This window comes from Hakea prostrata, chromosome 1 (assembly GCF_041222555.1).
Source record: "Hakea prostrata isolate BN-2017 chromosome 1, UWA_Hpros_2, whole genome shotgun sequence".
Lineage (NCBI taxonomy): Eukaryota > Viridiplantae > Streptophyta > Magnoliopsida > Proteales > Proteaceae > Hakea > Hakea prostrata.
The window spans coordinates 34,464,364-34,485,425 of record NC_142600.1 but is presented as its reverse complement, the minus strand read 5'-3'; the positions used below and the strand labels follow the sequence as shown (position 1 = coordinate 34,485,425).

The 21,062-nt window shown below is 38.6% G+C and overlaps 1 protein-coding gene, 1 non-coding gene and 1 pseudogene across 2 annotated transcripts; 1 reads left to right on the top strand and 2 right to left on the bottom strand.

The window, feature by feature from the left end:
• Window positions 1–2,756: 2,756 nt before the first annotated feature.
• LOC149028822 (putative aspartic proteinase GIP2 pseudogene) lies at window positions 2,757–4,199 on the bottom strand (annotated as a pseudogene).
• Window positions 4,200–8,881: 4,682 nt separating this feature from the next.
• LOC149028821 (small nucleolar RNA R71) lies at window positions 8,882–8,988 on the bottom strand. Its single transcript, XR_016171319.1, has one exon. It is a non-coding gene; the product is annotated as a small nucleolar RNA R71 (small nucleolar RNA).
• A 6,762-nt stretch (window positions 8,989–15,750) lies between these two features.
• LOC149028820 (uncharacterized) lies at window positions 15,751–16,221 on the top strand. Its single transcript, XM_089163655.1, has one exon. The coding sequence runs from the start codon at window positions 15,751–15,753 to the stop codon at window positions 16,219–16,221; it is 471 nt and encodes a 156-aa protein (XP_089019781.1).
• Window positions 16,222–21,062: the final 4,841 nt, after the last annotated feature.

The following is a 21,062-nucleotide window of genomic DNA, read 5'->3' as shown; positions in this document are numbered from 1 at the left end:
AGAATGTCCCTACGGAGTTTAGAACTTCTGAGACTTAGATGGCTACTTATAAGAGCATATTGTCCTAGGTTGGGATTTTGTTTATGTTTGTTCACCAAGTTAGGGGGTCGTTAGACTTTTCAAATAGTTTGGGAGAGAAGAATTGTAAACAACAATGAGACTATTTTCTTGGCTTCCGCTCACATATTGTTATTCAGTTACTCCTTAGTATTCATTTTTGGATCTTGGAACTTTATTGTTATTATTAATTGAAGAACTGTTTATTTCTTGCTCTTGATTGTGGGATTGTATGCTTTATTTATTACTGATATTGCAACTTGATCTTGTGGTTGTGGATCACAGTCACGGGTTATTGGGGCGGATCCAATATCGTCATGTAGGGTGTGTAAGAGGTGGCATCAGAGCCCCAGGTTATATAGCTCAATACATAATGCACATAATACCTGAGCAATCTCGGTCATAGATCCAGAAGTGAATAATAGGTACAACAAGGAAGTAGTATATGGAACAATGAAGCTTAATCAACTCCAAATCTGCATAAGTTACCATAAATGAAAGTGAAATACATATTAGAGTAATAAACAACAAGAAAGTGCATAATAGGCAATAATTTAAAGTGAAATAAGCATAATGGGAATTTTCATTAATATAAAAAAGTTTCTATAGATGAGTTAAGGCATGCTAAACTCATGCTTTACAAAATCATCAAGAAACTGGAAATGTAATAAAGTCAAACTGTCTAGGCTGGGAATCAAAAAAGAAAATTTTAAAAAAATAAAAAAAATTGAATCTAGTCCTGTGGTGTTGGTGGTGGGTACATGCCTCAACTGTCAAATGCTATTAGTGCACTCCTCCTTGCTGCTGGTTCATCATTGTCTATTGCTGCTCTATATGCTCGACACAAGTCAATAGCTCACCCAGAAGTGCATCCCCTACTTGAACTGGTCCTGGTAAAGTTGGTTCGTGGAAAGTCTAGGTAGTCTCCTCCTGAATACCCTGGGTTCTGGATGGACCACCTACCTTAAACTAGGGATTTTTATTTGCAACTACTGCTGCCGCCTACGGTCTTGATTTCCCTCGTTTTAATGGATGTTAATTTAACCATGAGGTTTATTAATCTATCCTTCTCTCTTTGTCTTCTCGCTTTTGCTTGTCCTTTGGGTCGCCTCTTGGTTTTTTTTTTTTTTTTTTTTTTTTTTTTTTGGTTTTGTTTGGGGTGTGATCGGGATTTCTTTTTTGGTTTCCTTCGCCTTGTTTCTGTTTTTCCTTTTTTTTTTCTTCTTCTTTCCCCTTTTTTTTGTCTCTCTTTTTTTTCGTTGGCGTCCCTTCCCTCTCCATTCGATTTCCTTCACTTTGATAAGCTGATTCGATTTTGTTTTAGACTTGTTCGTTCTACTCTTCTCCGATGGGTAGCTGTACGAATAAGGGTTTGGGTATTGAGGGACTTAATCTGTAAATTTATAAAATTTAATTCCTTAAAATGTGAAAAAAGAAATTAATATTTACACATAAATTCTCATGGTTTAAATCTCAACCATTCATTAAAATTTTGCTGACGTGGCGAAATCAAGACCGCCGGCGGCAGCAGGCAACTGCTGCAGCAAATAAAAATCCCTTAAACTAGGATGGTGGCAGTACCTCTCCCTGGTCCTGGTCCTACACATCCTCATCTATGGCATTAGCACCCTCCTCCTCCTCAGCATCATCGCATCTTGCCTCCTCCTCTGCACTTTCAAGCATCTTTGGTGAATGAGCCCCTCCTAGTAGGTGCATCTGTGCAACTAGTTGGTGACGGTAGTAGCCTCGAACTCGACAGGAATCACCTCATCTCCAGTGAAGGCAATGCTAAAGTTCTCGAAGATTTGAGTCAATAAACATCCATAACCAGGTTTGCCCCTCCTGGATGATACACTATAAATCATAGCATTCTAAAGTATGAATGCCAAATCCATGCGATACCCTATGTAGATGGCAAATGTCACTAGGGCCCTGCATCAATGAAATCTCAGTATGGTGCCTTGTTTTAGGCACGAGGTTTCTTCTAACGATCCGTGAGATGAGCTTGGCTGATGGAAGCAACTCTACCACTGAAGTGACATCTATGCATGTGTCATCACATAAAGCCGAGAAAATGAGTGCCTGACTCACTCCGTGGTGGAAACGATCTTCTCTCAGTATGGACATAAGGAACTCCAAGAATGGGTGCCAGAGTACGAGTAAAGAAGTGGATCTTTGTGTTCTTCACCCTACTCTAGACGATCAGCCTAATATCATTATCACCTATGGATTGGTCAAAGAAGGTCAAGTTACTGTAGAATAACCTAAATAATATGGGATAAGCTGTATTGTTCAAGGCTAGCATTCTACCCCATCCAATAGCCTTGAACCTCTCTGCTATCTTGAACTCTGTGAGCTCTTCAAAGATAATAGGACGCCCATACTCTATGAGTAAGTGTTTGAAGCGGGAAAAGTAAAGCATTTGGGCCTCCTCAGATCTAAAATACCTGGGTCAATGGGTTCGTGAGCCTAACCTTGTCCACAGCCATACCCACGACCTCGAAAGGGAACCAATCTACCTATGCGGGCAGCCAAAAATCTAAAAATTTCTGTGTAAAAGAAGAAAGAGAAAGTTAGAGAATGCATAAATAATGTGAGATGAATGGTTAGAAGACAAATAATTGAATATCTATGGTCAGAAACCACGAAAAGTTTGAAATGAATTGGTTTTAACCAAGGAAAATCAAAATGGTGGAGTTGGCAACCTTAGCTTAATACATCAATTTCGTCTTTGTTTAAATCAATCATGGCTACATGTAATCCATTTTCTCAACGTAAACAACATTATTTATTGGGTTGAACAAATTAGTAGGTCAAGCTGTGGAAGTGAAGTTGAAGTTGGAACAAGCGGTTTGATAGCTGAGTAGAGAATTACTGAATCCAAGCTTGGAGGTGGCAAGATCGAACTGTAGCAGATTATCCTCAAGCTGATGTCCACCTATCACTATAGATGTCCTCGGATTGGAGCCTCCATCCAGGAACCCAAGACAGGTTACATCTTCGTTCACCTGAACCATGGAGTTTGCCCCATATATCCTCCAAGAAACCCTGTCGCTCTCCATCACCAACTGGATTGTCGGCACCGAAGCTCCTAGTCGGGTACCATAGACGTTCTTGAGGCTGAAGCACACCCCAAAAGGTGACACAGCCTCTATCCTGGTGATGTTCCTGGACGCTGCCGCCATGATGAATGCTTCGGTTACGGCTTTGTATATGGAAGTCTCCATTACCGTGTAGGGGCTGACGGTACTGATCTTGGTGCCACCGTAGCCGGTGCTGCTGTTGATGGACAGCAAAGATGTATTCAACGACACTGCTTTGTCGTCGACTTTGATGGACTTGACTCCAATGAAATATTCCGCCGAAGCATCACCTGATGTGTAAGCTGATGCACCACTGACGGGGTTGATGAAGAGCTTCGTGTAGACAAGACTGGTGGAGACATCGAAACCCGGGAGAAATTTGTAGTGACCGGTGTCGCCGAAGAACAAAGCACCCTTGGCCTTGTTAGAGGTGGAAGTGGAAGTCGAGAGACAGATTGCGAATTTCTTGTGGAAGCTAAACGCTGCGGAGAATTGAGAGGGCAATGAGATGCGGGTGCGACCCAGTCCGGCCATTCCCTTGGCGCCGCTAGCGAGACCTTTTAAGATGAAGGTAGGGGCACAGACGTAGAGGAAGTGAGATACAGTGACGGGTCGACCAGGGTTGGATCCATCGGTGGATTGGACCGATAGCACATCATCACCGAGGTCTCCGGCGGTGGCGGTGCGAGTGACCGCATTGTCTACGATGACGTCGCAGGTGTTGTTGTAGCAACCAGGTCCAGGAGTAGAGTAGCATCCTGTGCAGGAGGTTGAGTTAGCGAGGGAGCACTGGGAGGAGTAGCAATGGGCAGGGTGGTAAGAGGATGAGATGTAGTCTTTGTAGCAATCAATCCAGAGAGACTGACCTCCCAAATCAAGAACCACATTGACTGGCACCAGTGGAGTCCTCTGTTTGATGGTGGTGAGATATTGAAGTGTGGAAGCATCTTTGTATACTGGAAGAACCAGAGCCTTGGGACGGAAGCTCTGTTTTGCTTCGGACAGGGAAGCCAGGAGCAAAAGAGAAGATAAGAATAGGAATCGAAGAGAGAAAGACATGGTTGTTTTGTGGTTGAAGGATCCAAATTCCACACCTCCTTTATAGTTTCGTGGCTCTGAAGACGTTGTTTTCAGATTCTGTGCATCAGGATAGCTGGCGAGTCGCTGATGCTTCAAACGTCAACTATGGCAACCACTGCGTTGCTAGTAACATCTCTTTCTATAATGCTCTTCTTTCTCACTGCCTTCCAGCTGTACTAGAGATTACAATATTGACTTTGACTATTGCTGGTCTAAAGAACACGTGTGCACTTAATGAATAATTTCGTTTTTCTTTTCTTTTTTGGGTTTTATAAATGGCGGTTAAACTATCATTGCTGGTAAGAATTTTCTTTTGGGTGATAAGTTTTAAAAGAATTCAATTCACTAGCTCAAGACTCAAGAGTGCAACGTTATAATTCAACCTTGAAAAGCTGTTTTCAGTTTTTACCGGTGAATCCGTGAAGGGGTGAGAGAGGCTCGAAATCTCGACCTCAGGATTTACCATTTTTTTAAGTTTTCTTAAGGGAAACTTTGAGTTGTTACTTTTGTAAATGAAAACTTAAAACTATCTAATCAAGTAATTTTCCTTAGAAATTTCTTATCCACCCAACTATTTTTATCTCCATTATGGATTGTCTATCATGATTCACCGGACCCTTTGAATTTGAACACGAACGCATCCATTTCACAATATACAAAGGTTCACTAGACCTTTTTTTTTCGCATGTCTAACTAGTATTTTGTTCTCTTCAAAACATCATATTACTTGCAATTGTGTTAATGGATTTGCTACTCCACAATCTAAAACCTCTCTTCCAAGTTTTATAGAAGCTTGGGGTCAAATGGGTGCAAAGAAACAGGGAAAATGGAGGATCTCAAGCGAAGCAGCATACATTTGCTAGGGACTCAGTTAGGCCCGAAACAAATTGTTGTTTGAGGGATATTAGAATTAACATATCTATTGAAAAAATATTCAAATCTTGTAAAATTGATATAGAATAAGAGAAAAGATATTGCACCAGTGACGCACAATAATGTGAATGATAAAAGTTGAAGATGATCATCATAATATGAACTACGGATGATGTCAAGGATCTCACAAGCAATTAGGGTGTTTACCCCATTTAGACAGGTATATCATCACTTGGTATTTTGAGATTTTAAAAAAAAAATGATCCCTTTGTCTATGTGACTTTGAGATATTTATATCTCTAAAGTAGAAATGATTAGTCATAAAGTTCACATTAAATGAGATACTAGTCCCCTAATGCTTTTATCTAGAATGCCTCTAAAAAGAGATTACCTCTAAAACTTACGTTGACAATTACTAAAAAGCCCCTAAAAGAATTAGGGGAACAAAGTTACAAAACTATCATTATATAATGTCAAGTCAATGGCAATGGAGCACTGGTCGTTAAGATCAATACTCAACACAAATTCAAAATGTACTAATCATAGAAAAACTAATCCTCATATTTCTTTTCAATGTATATTTATGCAATAACACATTATGATGGGTCTGGTAAAGACTTATCTTATGCCCTGATCACAGGACTATGTCCTCATCAAACTTAGGTTTCTGTCTTCTTGGTAAGAACCTATAGAACAGATCCTATTCAAGTAAGGTCGTACCCATTCTTCTCAGATGTGCAATTGATTATTGTCTTTTTGCCATTGTTTTATTCGGTGTGGGATTAAAATTCCAACAAATCTAAACCCTGAATCCAAAGAAATAGTTGAAAATTAAAAGTAAAAAAGTAACAGCAGAATATAAAAGTTTTGTTGAACTGGGCCCTCCATTATTCGGAAGGCCAGGGTAATAAGGTTTCCTAAAACTTTTAGAGAGTAGGATTTCAACCGGGGTCACAAAAATAGAAAATGGTGGCTTATGGGCCCAACGTGCTGGCCATTGTAGATGATATTTCACCCATCTCACTAACTATTTTATATCATGTAATTTTTCTTTTATTTCCTGTAAGTCTAAATCAGCTAGTATACTCTCTGGCCAAGAAGGAGTTGCCTAGTAGCGAGGATCAACATTCCAGTGTTCCAAAACTTTTTTGAGGGGTATGTCAATATGGTAACCACCTTACAGGATAACTGTAATAGCACAATATCTATTATTTGTAACTGCTATCAACTTTAATTTTAATGCAATTTCTCTATTTTTCTATCAAAAGAAAAAACTCGCTACTCTGCACCTCTTGGTTATTCGGTCTATATAAATCTGATACCTCGCATTTTTTTGAGTAAAACCCCAAAATTAATGCCACTTCTATTAAATACTTATAGGGTGAAAATATATCAATGACACTTTTTGTTATTAGGATATCACAATTAAGAATTGACATAAGCAAGTTAAAATTTTCAAAAAGACAAGAATAACCTTAAATGAAAATCATATGCTTGCTTGTTTCTTCATCTTCCTCTACCATCTGTGATTTCTTCCTCTCCCAATTATAAATCATTATAAAGGTTGGAAGATATGATTCATGGATAATACTTTTAAACTTAAGTTGTAAAGAAAATACTAAAAATAAATAAATAAAAATTAAAAAAATAAGGAAAACGGTTTTAATAATTTGGAGTTTGACTTAAATAATTGGATAACATAGGGGGTGGCATTAATATTGGGGGATAACTCATGAGATGAGAGAGAAATCTCCTAGAAAAGAAAAGCAATGCTTTGATTTTGGGGGTTTAAAAACACATTGAATCCACTTAGGGGTGTTAATGGTTCAGTTTGGGATGGTTTCTGATAAGCATGCATTTACCATTATTTATTTGATTTAATTCCCCATACTTATTTAATTAAAGAGAGCTAATTGAGTATTTTTGTGTATTTTTCAAGAATAAGAAGATTTTGGATATTAGAGATAATATGGAGTAAAGTTGGCAAATATATTAGATATTGGTGGATTTTAAATCATGGCATTCAATCTTGCTGCTCAAGAAATCATGAAAAGTGAGATCTTAGCCAAATTGGAAATAGGTGGAGGTCTAAAGAACAAAATTGGTAATAAATCTGAAAATCGGGTAAACAGACCTACCTTCAGTATTTTGGGCATATCTCTCTCGTATGAGCTTGGATTTCGATGATTCAAGATGTTATGGAACGATATTGAAAATATCTACAACTTTCCAATTTTGAGTTTTTCCAAATTCAGAAAGAATAAAGATCAAATCGACAGGAAAAGAGAGGGGATTCATTGTATGCGGGAGACATAAAAGAGAAGCCAACCACAGAGAAGAGAGGAGGACGGCGAATGCGGCTCTCATCTCTCTCATTGCTGAAGAAGAAGACCACATCTCTCTCTCTCTCTCCTTATGTTTCATCTTTATTTTTCTTATGAACTTTGTGATAATGAGTAGCTAGTTCCTTTTCTTTGGGATGTAGATGAACCATGCTTATTTCATTAATTTGATTGTTCTATCTCTTCTAGTTGATTGTGTTTGAGTTTGGCCAAAGATGTTCTATACCTCAGCGAACTAAGCATGCCAAGTTTCCGCGAAGGACGATAGTCTTGCGAAGATAGGGCATATCTAGGAAGACCATCCCTAATTTACCTTGAAGTATAGAGTTATATCGGTTAGGGAAAATCATTGGGGATTCAAAATCCCAAAGATCTTCACATATTCATAGTTAACGTTTTTGCATTAATTAGTAGATTTAGTTTAATTTAGTTTTGTTGAATTAAATCTTAGTGACTTAGCTTTTCAGTTCCCCATAGTTCAACCCCGTACTTTCTGTTTGCTAGATTAGTATAGGATTTTATTTTTGATTGGTTAGCGACACAATCAAATTTTGGCGCCGTTGCCGAGGAACCAAAGCACGGTTGCTAGGATGATTTTTGTCAATTAGGCATAATTTTTAGAGTAATTTTAGTGTTTTTAATTTTTAATTTTTCTTTGCTTATTTAACTAATCTCTTTTTCTTTTGTTTTGTAGGTAACTGCAAGAGTAGCGATTCAATAATTAGTTTAGGTTGTTATCTTTTCTTTCTTAGATATAATTGTATTTATGACTTTTCAATTGTAATATTTGCATTAGATTGGGTTGTTTAGGTTAATTTTTAAAAATCTCCATCCCTCAAATCCCACATGTGTAACTTTTGTTCGAAAGATCACGTGGATTGCGCTTCAGCTACGTCCTAAACTCTCCCTTTTGCTATAGTTATTTTCTTTGAATTTTTCTTATTTAGCTTCTTCTTTTTTTCTTCTTTTGTGTGTATGCATGGTCCTCCGTCCCTAAACCCTGAGTTGACTCCACTTGACTTAGAGTTAGAAGAGACTTTGACCAACCTTAGAAGGCAAAGAGCCGTGGCAAACTATGAGCCTCCAATGAGGCCCTTGAGTGAGCATTTCATTCCTACGATATATACTCCGGTTTCTTGTATTAAGTTGCCTGACATAGAGGCGGCTCAATATGAGATCAAATCTAGTGTGATTCAAATGCTACCATATTTTTATGGACTTGCCAATGAAGAGCCTTATAAGCACTTAGATGAGTTTTTAGAGGTGTCGTCCACGGTTAAAATTCAAAACCTCTCAGTTGATGCTTTAAGGTTACTTCTTTTCCCATTCTCCCTTAAAGATAAAGCTAAGCATTGGCTTCATTTTTTGGACAATGTTAAAATTTCCACTTGGGTAGAAATGCAACAGGAGTTCCTTAAAAGGTTCTTCCGCATTGGCCGTACCAGTAGCATTAGGAGAGCGATAACGAGTTTCTCCCAACAAGAAGGAGAACAATTTCATGAGGCTTGGGAAAGATTAAAATAATTACCTAGAAAGTGCCCCCACCATGCTATTCCTAAATGGCAATTGGTTCAATGCTTTTATGATGGCCTTAGAGACCGACATAGGCAAATGGTTGATTCTTCTTGTGGTGAGACTTTCATGTACAAGAATGAGAATGAGGCATGGGAACTTTTTGAGACCCTTAGTGAAAACTCCCAACACCATGCTTCAACAGCTAGGACTGAGATTCCATCCATTGGGATACCAAAGAGGAGCGGTCTCGATGAGATCAATCCTACCATTGAGATGAGCACTAAGGTTGACTTGCTATCAAAGAAATTGGACCATCTCTTGTCATTAGGACAACAAACCCCATCTCCACTTCCTACAAGTTCCTCTCCACCTAATCAGATTGAAGCATGTGATTTATGTTCTAGCATATCCCATCATGTCAATGACTGCTATTTGGCTACACAATACCCTGAGTTTGTTAAGGAGCATACACATTTGGCACAAGGAGTCTCTAAATTGGGTAATGATCCATATTCCAATGCCTACAACCCAGGATGGCGAAACCACCCCAATTTTTCATGGCGAAACTCAATGCCCAATCCCTCTAATCAAATACCTTATAGGCCACCTCCATTTAATATGCAACAAAATGTCTATAGGAATGAGCAACCATCATCTCCACAACCCTCACATAATTCATCATTTGAGGATAAGGTACTAAAGGCACTTAGTGGACTAGAGCAAAACACTCAATTGTGACATTCTCATTCTCAATCCATTAACAAAATTGGAAACCCAACTTGGTCAACTAGTTGATGTCATCAGTAGGAGGGAGGTTGGCCAGTTACCTAGTCAACCAATAGGTAACCCTAATCATCAAATTGGGTTTAGGAAAGAACAAGTCCAAGCAATCTCTGTTGTGACATGCAGTGGAAAGGAATATTATGCACCTTTGCCTACTCCTAAGCCATTGCCTATTGATCTTGAGAGTCGAGAAGAGATTGATTTGACCCATGAGATTGGCACTGATGCACACAAACCTAGTAAAGAAACACCACCTGTGAGTATTCCCCATCAAATTCCTTGTAAGGGGTTGCACATTCCGATTGTAGAGGGTCCTATTCCTAAATCTTACACTCCCAAAGCCCCCTTCCCTAAAGCTCTTGAGTCCTCAATTCCAAATTCTAGAAAGAATGAATCATTAAGCCCAAATAGGGGTGAAGAGTGCTTTTCAATTAACTTTATTGATGAGGTAGTGGTTGATTATATTCCAAACATGCTTATTGATGATCCCCTACAACATTACTTTATTGAGGAAGTCAACACATTGTTGGACTCATCCACTTCTTTGGAGCAATCACCATTCACATTTAGATTTGAGCTTCCACCTCCATTGGCTGCTTCTTACTGAGTCTGGCTGAAGACTCTAAACTTAGCACTTTATGGGAGGCAACCCATATGTTTAGATATTATTTCTTGTTCTTTTTCTTTTATTTTCTATGTTTGTTAGGTTTTACTGTTGCGTGCTCTATCATGAGTTCAAACATCGGGTACACTCTTTCCTCTATTTGCTTCTATCATTTTTTTTTATATCTTGCATGCACTGAGGTCATTACATAATTTAAGCGTGGGGGGGGGGTGTCAACTCGAGTAAGACTTGTTGATAGTTGGTAGAGCATTGTCACAAAGATAAAAAGTGCCCAATTTTTCCTGGCTTTGGTAAGATAAATGTTTTAATTCCTTGCTTAGATACAAAATGAGAGTTTAAATGTTTTAGAAATCCCATCTGGTATAATAAACACCCTCTTGAGAGAATAGTAATGGGTTTTACATTTTGAGACCGAGGTTAAATCGGAAAATAGGAATTCCAGGTAGTCCAAAAAGTTTGACCATCTAGTTATCTTGTATTGCCTTGTGCTTATGGTGACAAGTTGAGACCGATTTTAGACTATTTAAATGTGAAGTAAATTGAAGTATAACGAAAAAAAAAAGAAAAAAAAATTGCTAAAGTTTAAAGGTTAGACCTCCTTCTTAGTAACCGAGTCTCGGTGTCACCAACATCGTGCTTCACGTCAAACAGTTGGGGTGTCTTTGGTCCAGTCTTGGCCTGTAGCCTAGTTGGCTTGAGTAAGTAAGTTCGAGGGGTATTCTACACCTAGTCCCTTAAGGCCATCTGGCTAGAGGGCGGCTGACCCAACACTCGTTACATAGGCCATCTAGAAAGCTTAAGAGGCAAAACATTGCACGGATTAGAACTGTGACCATTAAAGAAAGAAGTGAATTAATGTGCTTATAAAGGTGAAATGTCTAAGAACGTCAATATTGCTTAGATCTTGAGTTCTTGGTATTATTTGGTATCTAGTTTAGTCTTATTTGAGGGTGAACTGGTAGACTGAAGATAAGAGGAAACTTCTCAATTGAATTGTTTGCCTAGAGCTAGACTCAAGAGAGGGTGTAAAGAGCTTAAGTGTGGGGGTGCCTATATTCCCTTCAATCTTTAATGAAGTGTCTTTGTCTTGGAATCTGTCTTTTTAATCTTACTATTGCCAGAATAATTAGAAGAACACTTATGAATTTTGTGTGTATATTCTCTGCAAACACTCACGAGACACAAGTCGTCCACTAGGGTAACCTAGGGGTTTAAAGGCTTGTTGCACATGCTAAGTGCAACCGTGATTCCTACAAAAGTGAGTTAGGTTTTTCTTTCTTTATTTTCTGTATTACTTTTATTGTTTTGTTTTGCTCGAGGACTAGCAAACACTCAAGTGTGGGGGTATATGATAAGCATGCGTACCATTATTTATTTGATTTAATTCCCCATACTTATTTAATTAAAGAGAGCTAATTGAGTATTTTTGTGTATTTTTCAGGAATAAAGAGATTTTGGATATTAGAGATAATATGGAATAAAGTTGGCAAATATATTAGATATTGGTGGATTTTAAATCATGGCATTCAATCTTGCTGCTTAAAAAATCATGAAAAGTGAGATCTTAGCCAAATTGGAAATAGGTGGAGGTCTAAGGAACAAAATTGGTAATAAATCTGAAAATCGGGTAAACAGACCTACCTTCAGTATTTTGGGCATATCTCTCTCGTATGAGCTTGTATTTTGATGATTCAAGATTCTATGGAACGATATTGAAAATATCTACAACTTTCCAGTTTTGAGTTTTTCCAAATTCCGAAAGAATAAAGGTCAAATCGACGGAAAAAGAGAAGGGATTCATTGTATGCGGGAGACATAAAAGAGAAGGGATTTTTATTTGCTGCCTGCTGCCGCCGACGGCCCTTATGTTGCCACGTCAGTAAAATTGAAATGGACGGTTAGGATTTAAATAATGAAAATTTATATACAAATAATAGTTTTTTGTTTCACACTTTAAGGTTTGAATTTTATTAATTCACATTAGCAAGTCCTCGTTTAGGCGATATCAAAACCCTCTCTCTCATTTTCTTCTTACCGACACTGTTATCACGATTCCGAGAAATCAGGTCACGCCGTCGATTTCCGTTGAAGCTGTATTTGCAAGAACTTCATTTGGTTTTTCTGAGTTTCGGGGTATTTCGAGTGCTGGGAAGCCTTGCAGTAACCAATAAAGTTATTCCCCTCTCCAAGATTCTGAAAATCAACCTGCGATGACAAGTCTCATTCCAGCCCTTGCCCACCCCTAGTCTCTCTTTTACAGCTTTTGAATCCCTTTCCCCAACCGTGCTGTGATTCCATAACCCCTGCAACCCCATCCCCCTTCCCCCCAACCTACGATCCTCTTCCCCAGCCTCACGAAAGCTTAGAAACCCCCAAACCCCATCACAGCTCTGTTTTGTGATTGCAGAAATTCTGCAACTCCATTTCCTTCTTGAATCTGCACTAAAATACCAAGGAGAGAGAATAGAAAAGAAAAACAAAAGAAAGAAGAAAGACAGAAAAAGAAAGAAGATTTAACAAGATTCATGAAGACACTCCAAACCTTCCCAGGTCTAAATGGCAAGAACCCAGCCCCTTCCCACCTGTGCCACAAGCCTTCTTGCCCGCTTTTTACTTCATATCCCTAAACCCAAAATTTATCCAAAACTATTCCATGTTTTTTATTGTTAATCGAACTCGTTCCATAGCTAATCTTTTTCACAAGTTCCTTTGACATAGATTCCAAAATTTATCCAAAACCATCCCATGTTCCCTGGTTTCTCGGAATCGTGATAGGAGCGTCGGTGCTAAGAAAATGAGAGAGGGTTTGGGTATCGGGTAGGGGTGTCAACGGTTCGGGTTGGGCTGGTTTCGGGCTGAAAAACACTCAGCCCAAACACGGCCCATTAAGGAAATAACGGTTTCGGGCTAGTGCGATTTGGGTTCGGGCTGACCAACGGTTTGGGCTAACGGTTTAGAATTCGGTTTACTAACGGTTTGGGTTTGGGTTTCTTAGTGGTATGTTTTGAATACCTTGTTGATATGTGAAATTTATCAAGAGTATGTGAACACATGTAAGCATTAAATTATCTTCAAGTCTTTTGTGTTGGGTGTTCAAAACCAAAAACTTTTTTTCTACAAAGAAATAAAACTTATAGAACTAATATACCAAAGAAAGCTGGCATCTTGATGAATTTTAGTGGGTTGTCTCTGCTTATTTTCCTCCCCCTTCTTGATACTTGTAAAAATGGAAAAAAAATAAAGCATTAAAAGATTTTCAAATGATAATACACTTGCTATATATTTTCTAAACCCATCTTCCAAATGGCAAAAGCTTTGACAAGCTTGTTGTTTGCATATTCCAAAGCAAAACTATTAAGGAAAACAATTGATACTTGGAGGTTTTTAATGTCTTTTACATTTAAATTTATTTTATTTTATTTCTTTATAACGGGTTTAACGGGTTGGTTCGAGTTCGGGCTATTTCGGGCCAAATGGTTCGAGCTAGCGGGCCACACACGGGCTGGCCCAGCCCAGCCCGAATCATTGCGGGCTGAGGTTGTTCAGCCCAAACACAGACCATTAAGCTTCGGTCCAGGCCGGTTCGGGCTATAGCGGGCCGGTTCGGGTTAGGTTTTGACATCCTTAGTATCGGGTGAAGAGGGACTTACTAATGTAAATTAACAAAATTCAATCCTTAAAGTGTGAACAAAAAACTATAACTTACATATAAATTTTAATTGTTTTAATCTCATTCGTCCATTTTAATTTTGATGACGCGGCAAATTAAGGGCCGTCGGCGGCAGCAGTTGCCTGCTGCCGCAAATAAAAATCCATATGCCAGCCATAGAGAAGAGAGGAGGACGGTGAATGCAGCTCTCATCTCTCTCATTGCTGAAGAAAAAGACCACATCTCTCTCTCTCTCTCTCTCTCTCTCCTTATGTTTCATTTTTATTTTTCTTATGAACTTTGTGATAATGAGTAGCTAGTTCCTTTTCTTTGGGATGTAGATGAACCATGCTTATTTCATTAATTTGATTGTTATATCTTTTCTAGTTGATTGTGTTTGAGTTTGGCCAAAGATGTTCTATACCTCAGCGAACTAAGCGTGCCAAACTTCCGCGAATGACGATAGTGTTGCGAAGATAGGACATATCTAGGAAGACCATCCCTATTTACCTTGAAGTATAGAGTTATATCGGTTAGGGAAAAGCATTGGGGATTCGAAATCCCAAAGATCTTCACATATTCATAGTTAACGTTTTTGCATTAATTAGTAGATTTAGTTTAATTTAGTTTTGTTGAATTCAATCTTAGTGACTTAGCTTTTCAGTTCCCCATAGTTCGACCCCGTACTTTCTGCTTACTAGATTAGTATAGGATTTTATTTTTGATTGGTTAGCGACACGATCAGTTTCGATTTGGGTTAACCTTTTGGCCTGAAATTTACACCAAGCCCAAACATGGACCACTTACAAAATAACAGTTTCAGTTTGATATGGTTTGGATTTGGGTTTACAGCTTGGTTTTCGGTTGGGGCGGTTTTGAGACCATTACCAACCATTATCAAACCATTATAGCCTATTTCAAATTAAAATTCATATGCCCTTCTTCGTAGCAAAGTATTTTACTGGTTCTCCAGGGAAATATGTTGGTCTAGCAGAAACAATTAGGGGTTTTCAGCTGATCCTTTCCGGCGAATTAAATGGTCTTCTTGAGTCCTTTCTTCCGTGATGAACTGTTGGCATCAATCCTACATTTTGTCTCTGTGGACTGAGGAGAAAGAGGGGGGGGGGGCTCAGCGGGAAGAGGATTGTACCATGAGAGAAGCAAGGAGTATCTAACTTCTTTGTCTTAAGGTCCAAACAAAAACTTTTTTTTTCTTTATGAGAAAATTAGTCTTAATAAAGTGGGTAATACAACCCTAGTGCGTCCTACATATAAGTTGCACTAGCATATATCACTAAGTTAAAGGTTGGGTTACTTGTGCAGGGATTGTCTCTACTTAGTGTCAGCCTTAGATTGCAAATAGTCATCTAAAAACACAAGGAGCACATGTATTGCAGAGGTAGAACTAGGCAATTCAGTCATGGTTTGCTACCCACTTCTTTTAATCATGTTTATTTTTTCAATTAGTTTTTAAATTAGCAAATAGAAAATGGATAACAAGCTTGAGTAGATAAAACCTACAACATACATAGGAATGAAAGCTTGTTACTGTTTCATATATGTGATGTGGTTGCAATCCTTAAAATTCGACCGTCGTTTGTGGAAAGGGATGACTGTTTAGTATGGGGTCCTGCTGCTAATTGGATTTTTTCAGTCAAAACTATATATCAGCTATTGTATAATGAGAAGCAGCTCAGCCTTAATCAAGCTCCTTCCTCTTCTTCTTTGCATCCATATCAGTTAATGTCTTCACATATGTGGAGGATGATTTGGCAGGCTAAAACTTTACCAAAGATCAAATTCTTCTTATGGCGGTTATTTGCAAATGGCATTCCTTCTTGTTCAGAGTTAATTAAAAGAAATGTTTCAGTGGAGCCTTTGTGTCCTCGGTGTGATATTGAAGATGAATCAGCTGATCATATTTTTTTCAAATGTCAGTTTGCACAGGCTGTTTGGTTTGGTTCATCACTCTCACAGATTTTAGATACCTCTTCAGAAAATATCGCACTTACTTGGCTTGAAGATTGGTGTCGGTTGAAGCGCAGGGATAAGAAGGCTGCGATGGTTCCGTTCTGTTTTGCCTCTTTCCTCATATGGTACATTTGGAATGCGAGAAATGCTCTAATTTTTTTGGGTATATCTTCTTCTCCTGCTGCTGTTATTTCTCAAGCTCAATCTGCAGCTTTGGAGTTTCTGAAAGTGTGGTCAGTTTAGCCTGTTAATGTGGACGAACACTTCATGCCGGCTGGTGCTGTCCTTCGCGTGGTTGGATTAAGATCAACACTGATGCTGCGTTTTGTGCGAGACAATCTGCTGGGGGTTATGGTTTTATTGGGAGGGATCATAAGGGCTCTATTCTTTTTGCCATTTCTGACTTTGGGTGATGGGCTCAGCTCTTGAAGGTGAACTTATGGCTCTTAGGGAGGGGCTTCTCTTTGTTGTTCATGTTGGTTTTACGCGTCTTTTCTTAGAGGCTGATTGCTTGGTTGCAATCTTTGTTCTACAGAAGGGGCGTGCTGATTCGTTCTCTTTGTCCCCTCTTGTAGATGAGATTATATCTTTGTGTGGCCCTCCCCTCCGTGTCTCATTCTCGTGGATTTCACGATCATGTAATCTGATTGCTGATGCTTTGGCCCGTGGTGGTCTGTCTGTTGGTTCCAGGTGTGTTTGGCCTGTGAGCTCTCCTTGGCTCCTGGATTTGTTATCCCAGGAGTTGGGCGTGTGTAACCGTTCTGCTGTTGAATAAAATGCGGTTTATCAAAAAAAAAAGGAATGAAAGCTTGTTTATCTCTTTATTTTATAAATTTATGACGAGTTATGGCAAGTTCAGAAATTAGTACGGTTTGGTCCGAGTTTCAGTTCAGGCTAAAGGGCCACAAATGTGTTAGTCTGAACCAGCCCGAAATTGTTCGGTTTTTGATTCCTTAGCCTGCAACTTGCCCATTAAGCTTCGGCTTGGGTAGATTTGAATTATCACAGTCCAGTATGATTCTATCTTAACGTCCGGTCTACAAATTGACACCCCCAAAAGCCACTTAAACAAAAGCCGTGGGGATCTATCAAATTAAATGATTATTAGAATTCTGTTTTCGGGATTCAAACTTCGAAATCAATATATAAAGTTCAGGTCTATAGTGGACGCATTCTAAATCTAGGATAAGAAAATGCTATGATAATATTTTTTGAATGACCGAATTTTATTGGCAATCACATTGCAATATATCAAATTGAATGCATATATAAGTAAAGCCAAATCTGATCACGACTGTATTCATTTTTGTTTAAATCAATCATGCATAAAATATTTGATATAACCAGATTTCGATTCCCTTGATTAGCTTACCTAATTGTTAATTGCATATGATGATTTAGTGAATTGAATCAACTAAAACCCTGACCTAGCCATTCGGTCATCACATGAGATTACCCTAAACCGAAGCAAGAAGAAGAAGACAAGAAGACGAGAAGGTTTGATGACGGAGTTTGGCATTAGATGCCTACATCTCCGGGATTCAAGTCTGAACCCAATTCACTATATATGTAACAGATTACAGAAAATAAGGAAAAATGGAAAGGTAAAGAAGTCACCGAATATGCAACAATATTGGCTCAAGTCAGTGTCGAGTGTTCCTCTCTTCTTGACGATCAAAAACCCTCAATCTCCTTTGCAAAAGATCACCACCATCGTAGCCTCACAGCAAAGAACTGAATTGAAGAAACGCCAAGAACAAACAGAAAATAACTCAGAATAGGCATGGATCATCACCAATCACCCATCGAGTCCTCTTCTCCCTTGGCTGAACACATCCTGGTCACAGCACCTTGAGATTGTCCAAGAACAAGCTCAAATGGAGAAGAACAGAGAGGAGAAAAACCAGACCACCATCGCCAAAGCTCAAACCCCAAATCACAGATCAAAACCCTCGACTCTGTTTGCATACGTGAATAAAATAAACCAGCCCAAATATGCCTTATACAAACACATGAACTAGTTGGTTCAATAACAAACCAAGTAAATACATGAAATACCCAGATTACCCTAACAATATTTAATCCATTTTCTCAGCGTAAACAACATTATTACTTGGGTTGAACAAATTAGTAGCTTGTAGTGGAAGTGAAGTTGAAGTTGGAGCAAGTGGTTTGATAGCCGAGCAGAGAATTACTGAAACTGTAAGGAATCTTCAGAATAATAGATGTGAAGGTTATATTTTATTATTTATAGACATCAAAGATTACAAATACAACCAATAAAAGAGTGCCACATGGCTTACAAGAGAGCCTTAGGAATTTCCCTTAACACCTTCGGGGCAAACTCAAGCCTCCATCGACAAGATTGAGTTTGGAACACAAGAAATGACAATGAGGAGCAGGTAAGCCTTTGTAAGGATATCAGCCAATTGATCTAATGTAGAAATGAACCGAACCAAGAAGATCCCCTTGAGCAACTTTGTCCCGAACGAAATAGAATTCGATCTCGACGTGTTTAGTGCTTGCATGAAACCAGGCCCGTAGTTCTTGTTTGAGATCGTATAAAGACTTGCGAAGTTTGCATACATAATCCGAAAACTGAGAATTAACATACCCCAATGGTTGAGCCATATAAATGTCTCAGAAATGGTCCCATGCAAAAATGCATTGGTGACATCTAGTTGATGAATATGCCATTGAGTGGTGATAGCTAAGGACAAAAGTAAAATCAATCCCATATTCTTAGAAAAACCTTTGGCAACCAATCTTTATAGCGCTCAATACTACTATCTGAGTGTCTTTTAATCCAGTATACCCACTTACATCCTATGGGATGACGTCCTTATGGTAGAGGGGTGAGAACCTAAGTATCATTGCAAGCAGAGCATTAATTTCTAAGTCCATCGCACATCTCCATTCAACATGTTTAACAGCTTGTGATTAACAACTGGCCTAGTTCACTATCAACAGAAGACAGCAAGGCCATGAATAACAAATGTTTTGTCGAAGACAAGCTAAGAGGCATATGCTGAACGTAATCATATGATGTGTACAAACAAGAGGTGGGTCAACTGAAGTGGGCTCATGAGGCCCAGTAGCCGGCAAGGAAGATGACCCATTATTACCCATATAAAAAACATGGCCCATTACAAAATTTTGATTTAGATCAGTAGTAGGAGGCATTGGTGTAAAAGTAGTATCCATAATGGTTGGAGAACATGAAACTTGCAAAGATCCATTAACACAATGTTGCTCAAAGACATTGGATATTCCCTTGGGACTCAAATCGGGTGAAAATCCAAGACGATTGTAGGACCCATGAACATCAGCAAGCCCATGTATAGGAAGACATATATCTGATGTAATAGCACTTAACCCAGAATTTTCAATATCAGGTAAACGAATGTGTAAAGGCTCAGGATCTATTGAAGAAGAATCATGTAATGGGCTAACCGAAGCATGCTCACGAGACATAATAGAATCAGTTCTATGTAAACGTGCAGAGGAACCAAAAGAAGAAGTAGAAAAAGAAGAAAAAGTTGGAATGGAAGGAAGAAATGCAGCCCACAAATCAAACGGTTGAATAGGAACAAAGGAAGAAACTAAAGAAGATAAACTAGGAAGTTGAGATTCATCAAAAGTGACATGTCGAGAAAGGATAATTTTTTGAGTGTTAGGATTATAACAACGATAACCTTTATGATTAGGACTATACCCAAGAAAAAGATATTTAGTAGAGCGAAAACTAAAATTTTCAGAGTTAAAGGGTCTCAAAAGGGGATAACAAACACAGCTAAAAGCCCTTAACTGAGAGTAATTGGGTAGAGTACCATAAACATATTTAGAAGGAGATTGATTATGCAAAACAGGAGCAGGCAAACGATTAATAAGATGAATAGCAATCATAAATGCATTTGCCAAAAATTAAAAGGCAAGTTGCTATGAGCCAACGAGCTAAGTCTTATATCAGTAATATGCCTATGTTTTCTCTCTGCTACCCCATTTTGAGCAGAAGTATGAGGGCAGGAGAGACAATGATGAATACCACAAGAACTGAGAAAATATGATAGACTGCGATGTTCACCATCCTAGTCAGATTGAAAATTCTTAATTGTTGAAGTAAATTGATTTTCAACTAAAGATTTGAACAAATGAAAAGCATGCAGTACATCTGGTTTTTTAGCCAAGTAGTATACCAAAATATATATTGTAAAGTCATCTATGAACAGTACATAATACCGATGATCAGTAATAGACACCAATGGAGCAGGCCCCCATAAATCGGAATGAATGAGTTCCAAGTGAGCAGAAGTAAAAGAAGTAGAAGAGCAAAAAGATAATTGATGGGTTTTTCCTAATTGGCAAGAACGACAAAGACTAGAAGTAAAGTGCTGAGAACTTATTACAGATAATTGAGCTTGATGAAGAATAGTAGCAATTACAGTGTCAGGGGCAATGCCCAAAACGAAGAAGCAGAAAAGGCCGAACAAAAAGCAGCAATAGCAGCAGTGACTGGAGGAATTTTCAGCTTGTAATGACCACCATCATGAAGGATACTACCCGAGGATCGATCCTTAATGTAAATCGATCATAATGAAATTCAAAGAAAACAAAACTATCTTCAACAAATTGTCTAACTGACAAGAGATTATAATGCAAAGAAGGAACATGAAGCAAGTTATCAAGAGAAAAGGAACGAATAGAACTGGGAAAAACAGAGTGACCCGAGTGAGTGTTCCATTACCAATACGAACAGTAGAAGAACCATCATAGGGTGTGGAACCTTCAAGCAGTCCAAAATTTGGAGTCATATGATGCGTGGCACCACTGTCTGGAGACCAAGAAGTGATTGGTTGAGAATAGGAGCTTGAACAAGATTTGCCTGAGGAACCATCGGAGAAGAACACAATTGTTGATAACAGTTGCGAGCAAAGTGACCTCCACGACCACATATTTGACAAACAATACCAAAAGATCTATCATAACCACCACAATATGCCCTAGGTCCCTAAGAATAGCCGCGAGAACCTCCATGGAAATGAGAACCACTACGGTGAGAACCTCTAAAAACTAAAAACAGGAGG

What these genes read in the sequence shown, in the direction of transcription:
- LOC149028820 (XM_089163655.1), top strand. Translation starts at nt 15,751, where the DNA reads ATGTCTTCACATATGTGGAGGATGATTTGGCAGGCTAAAACTTTACCA.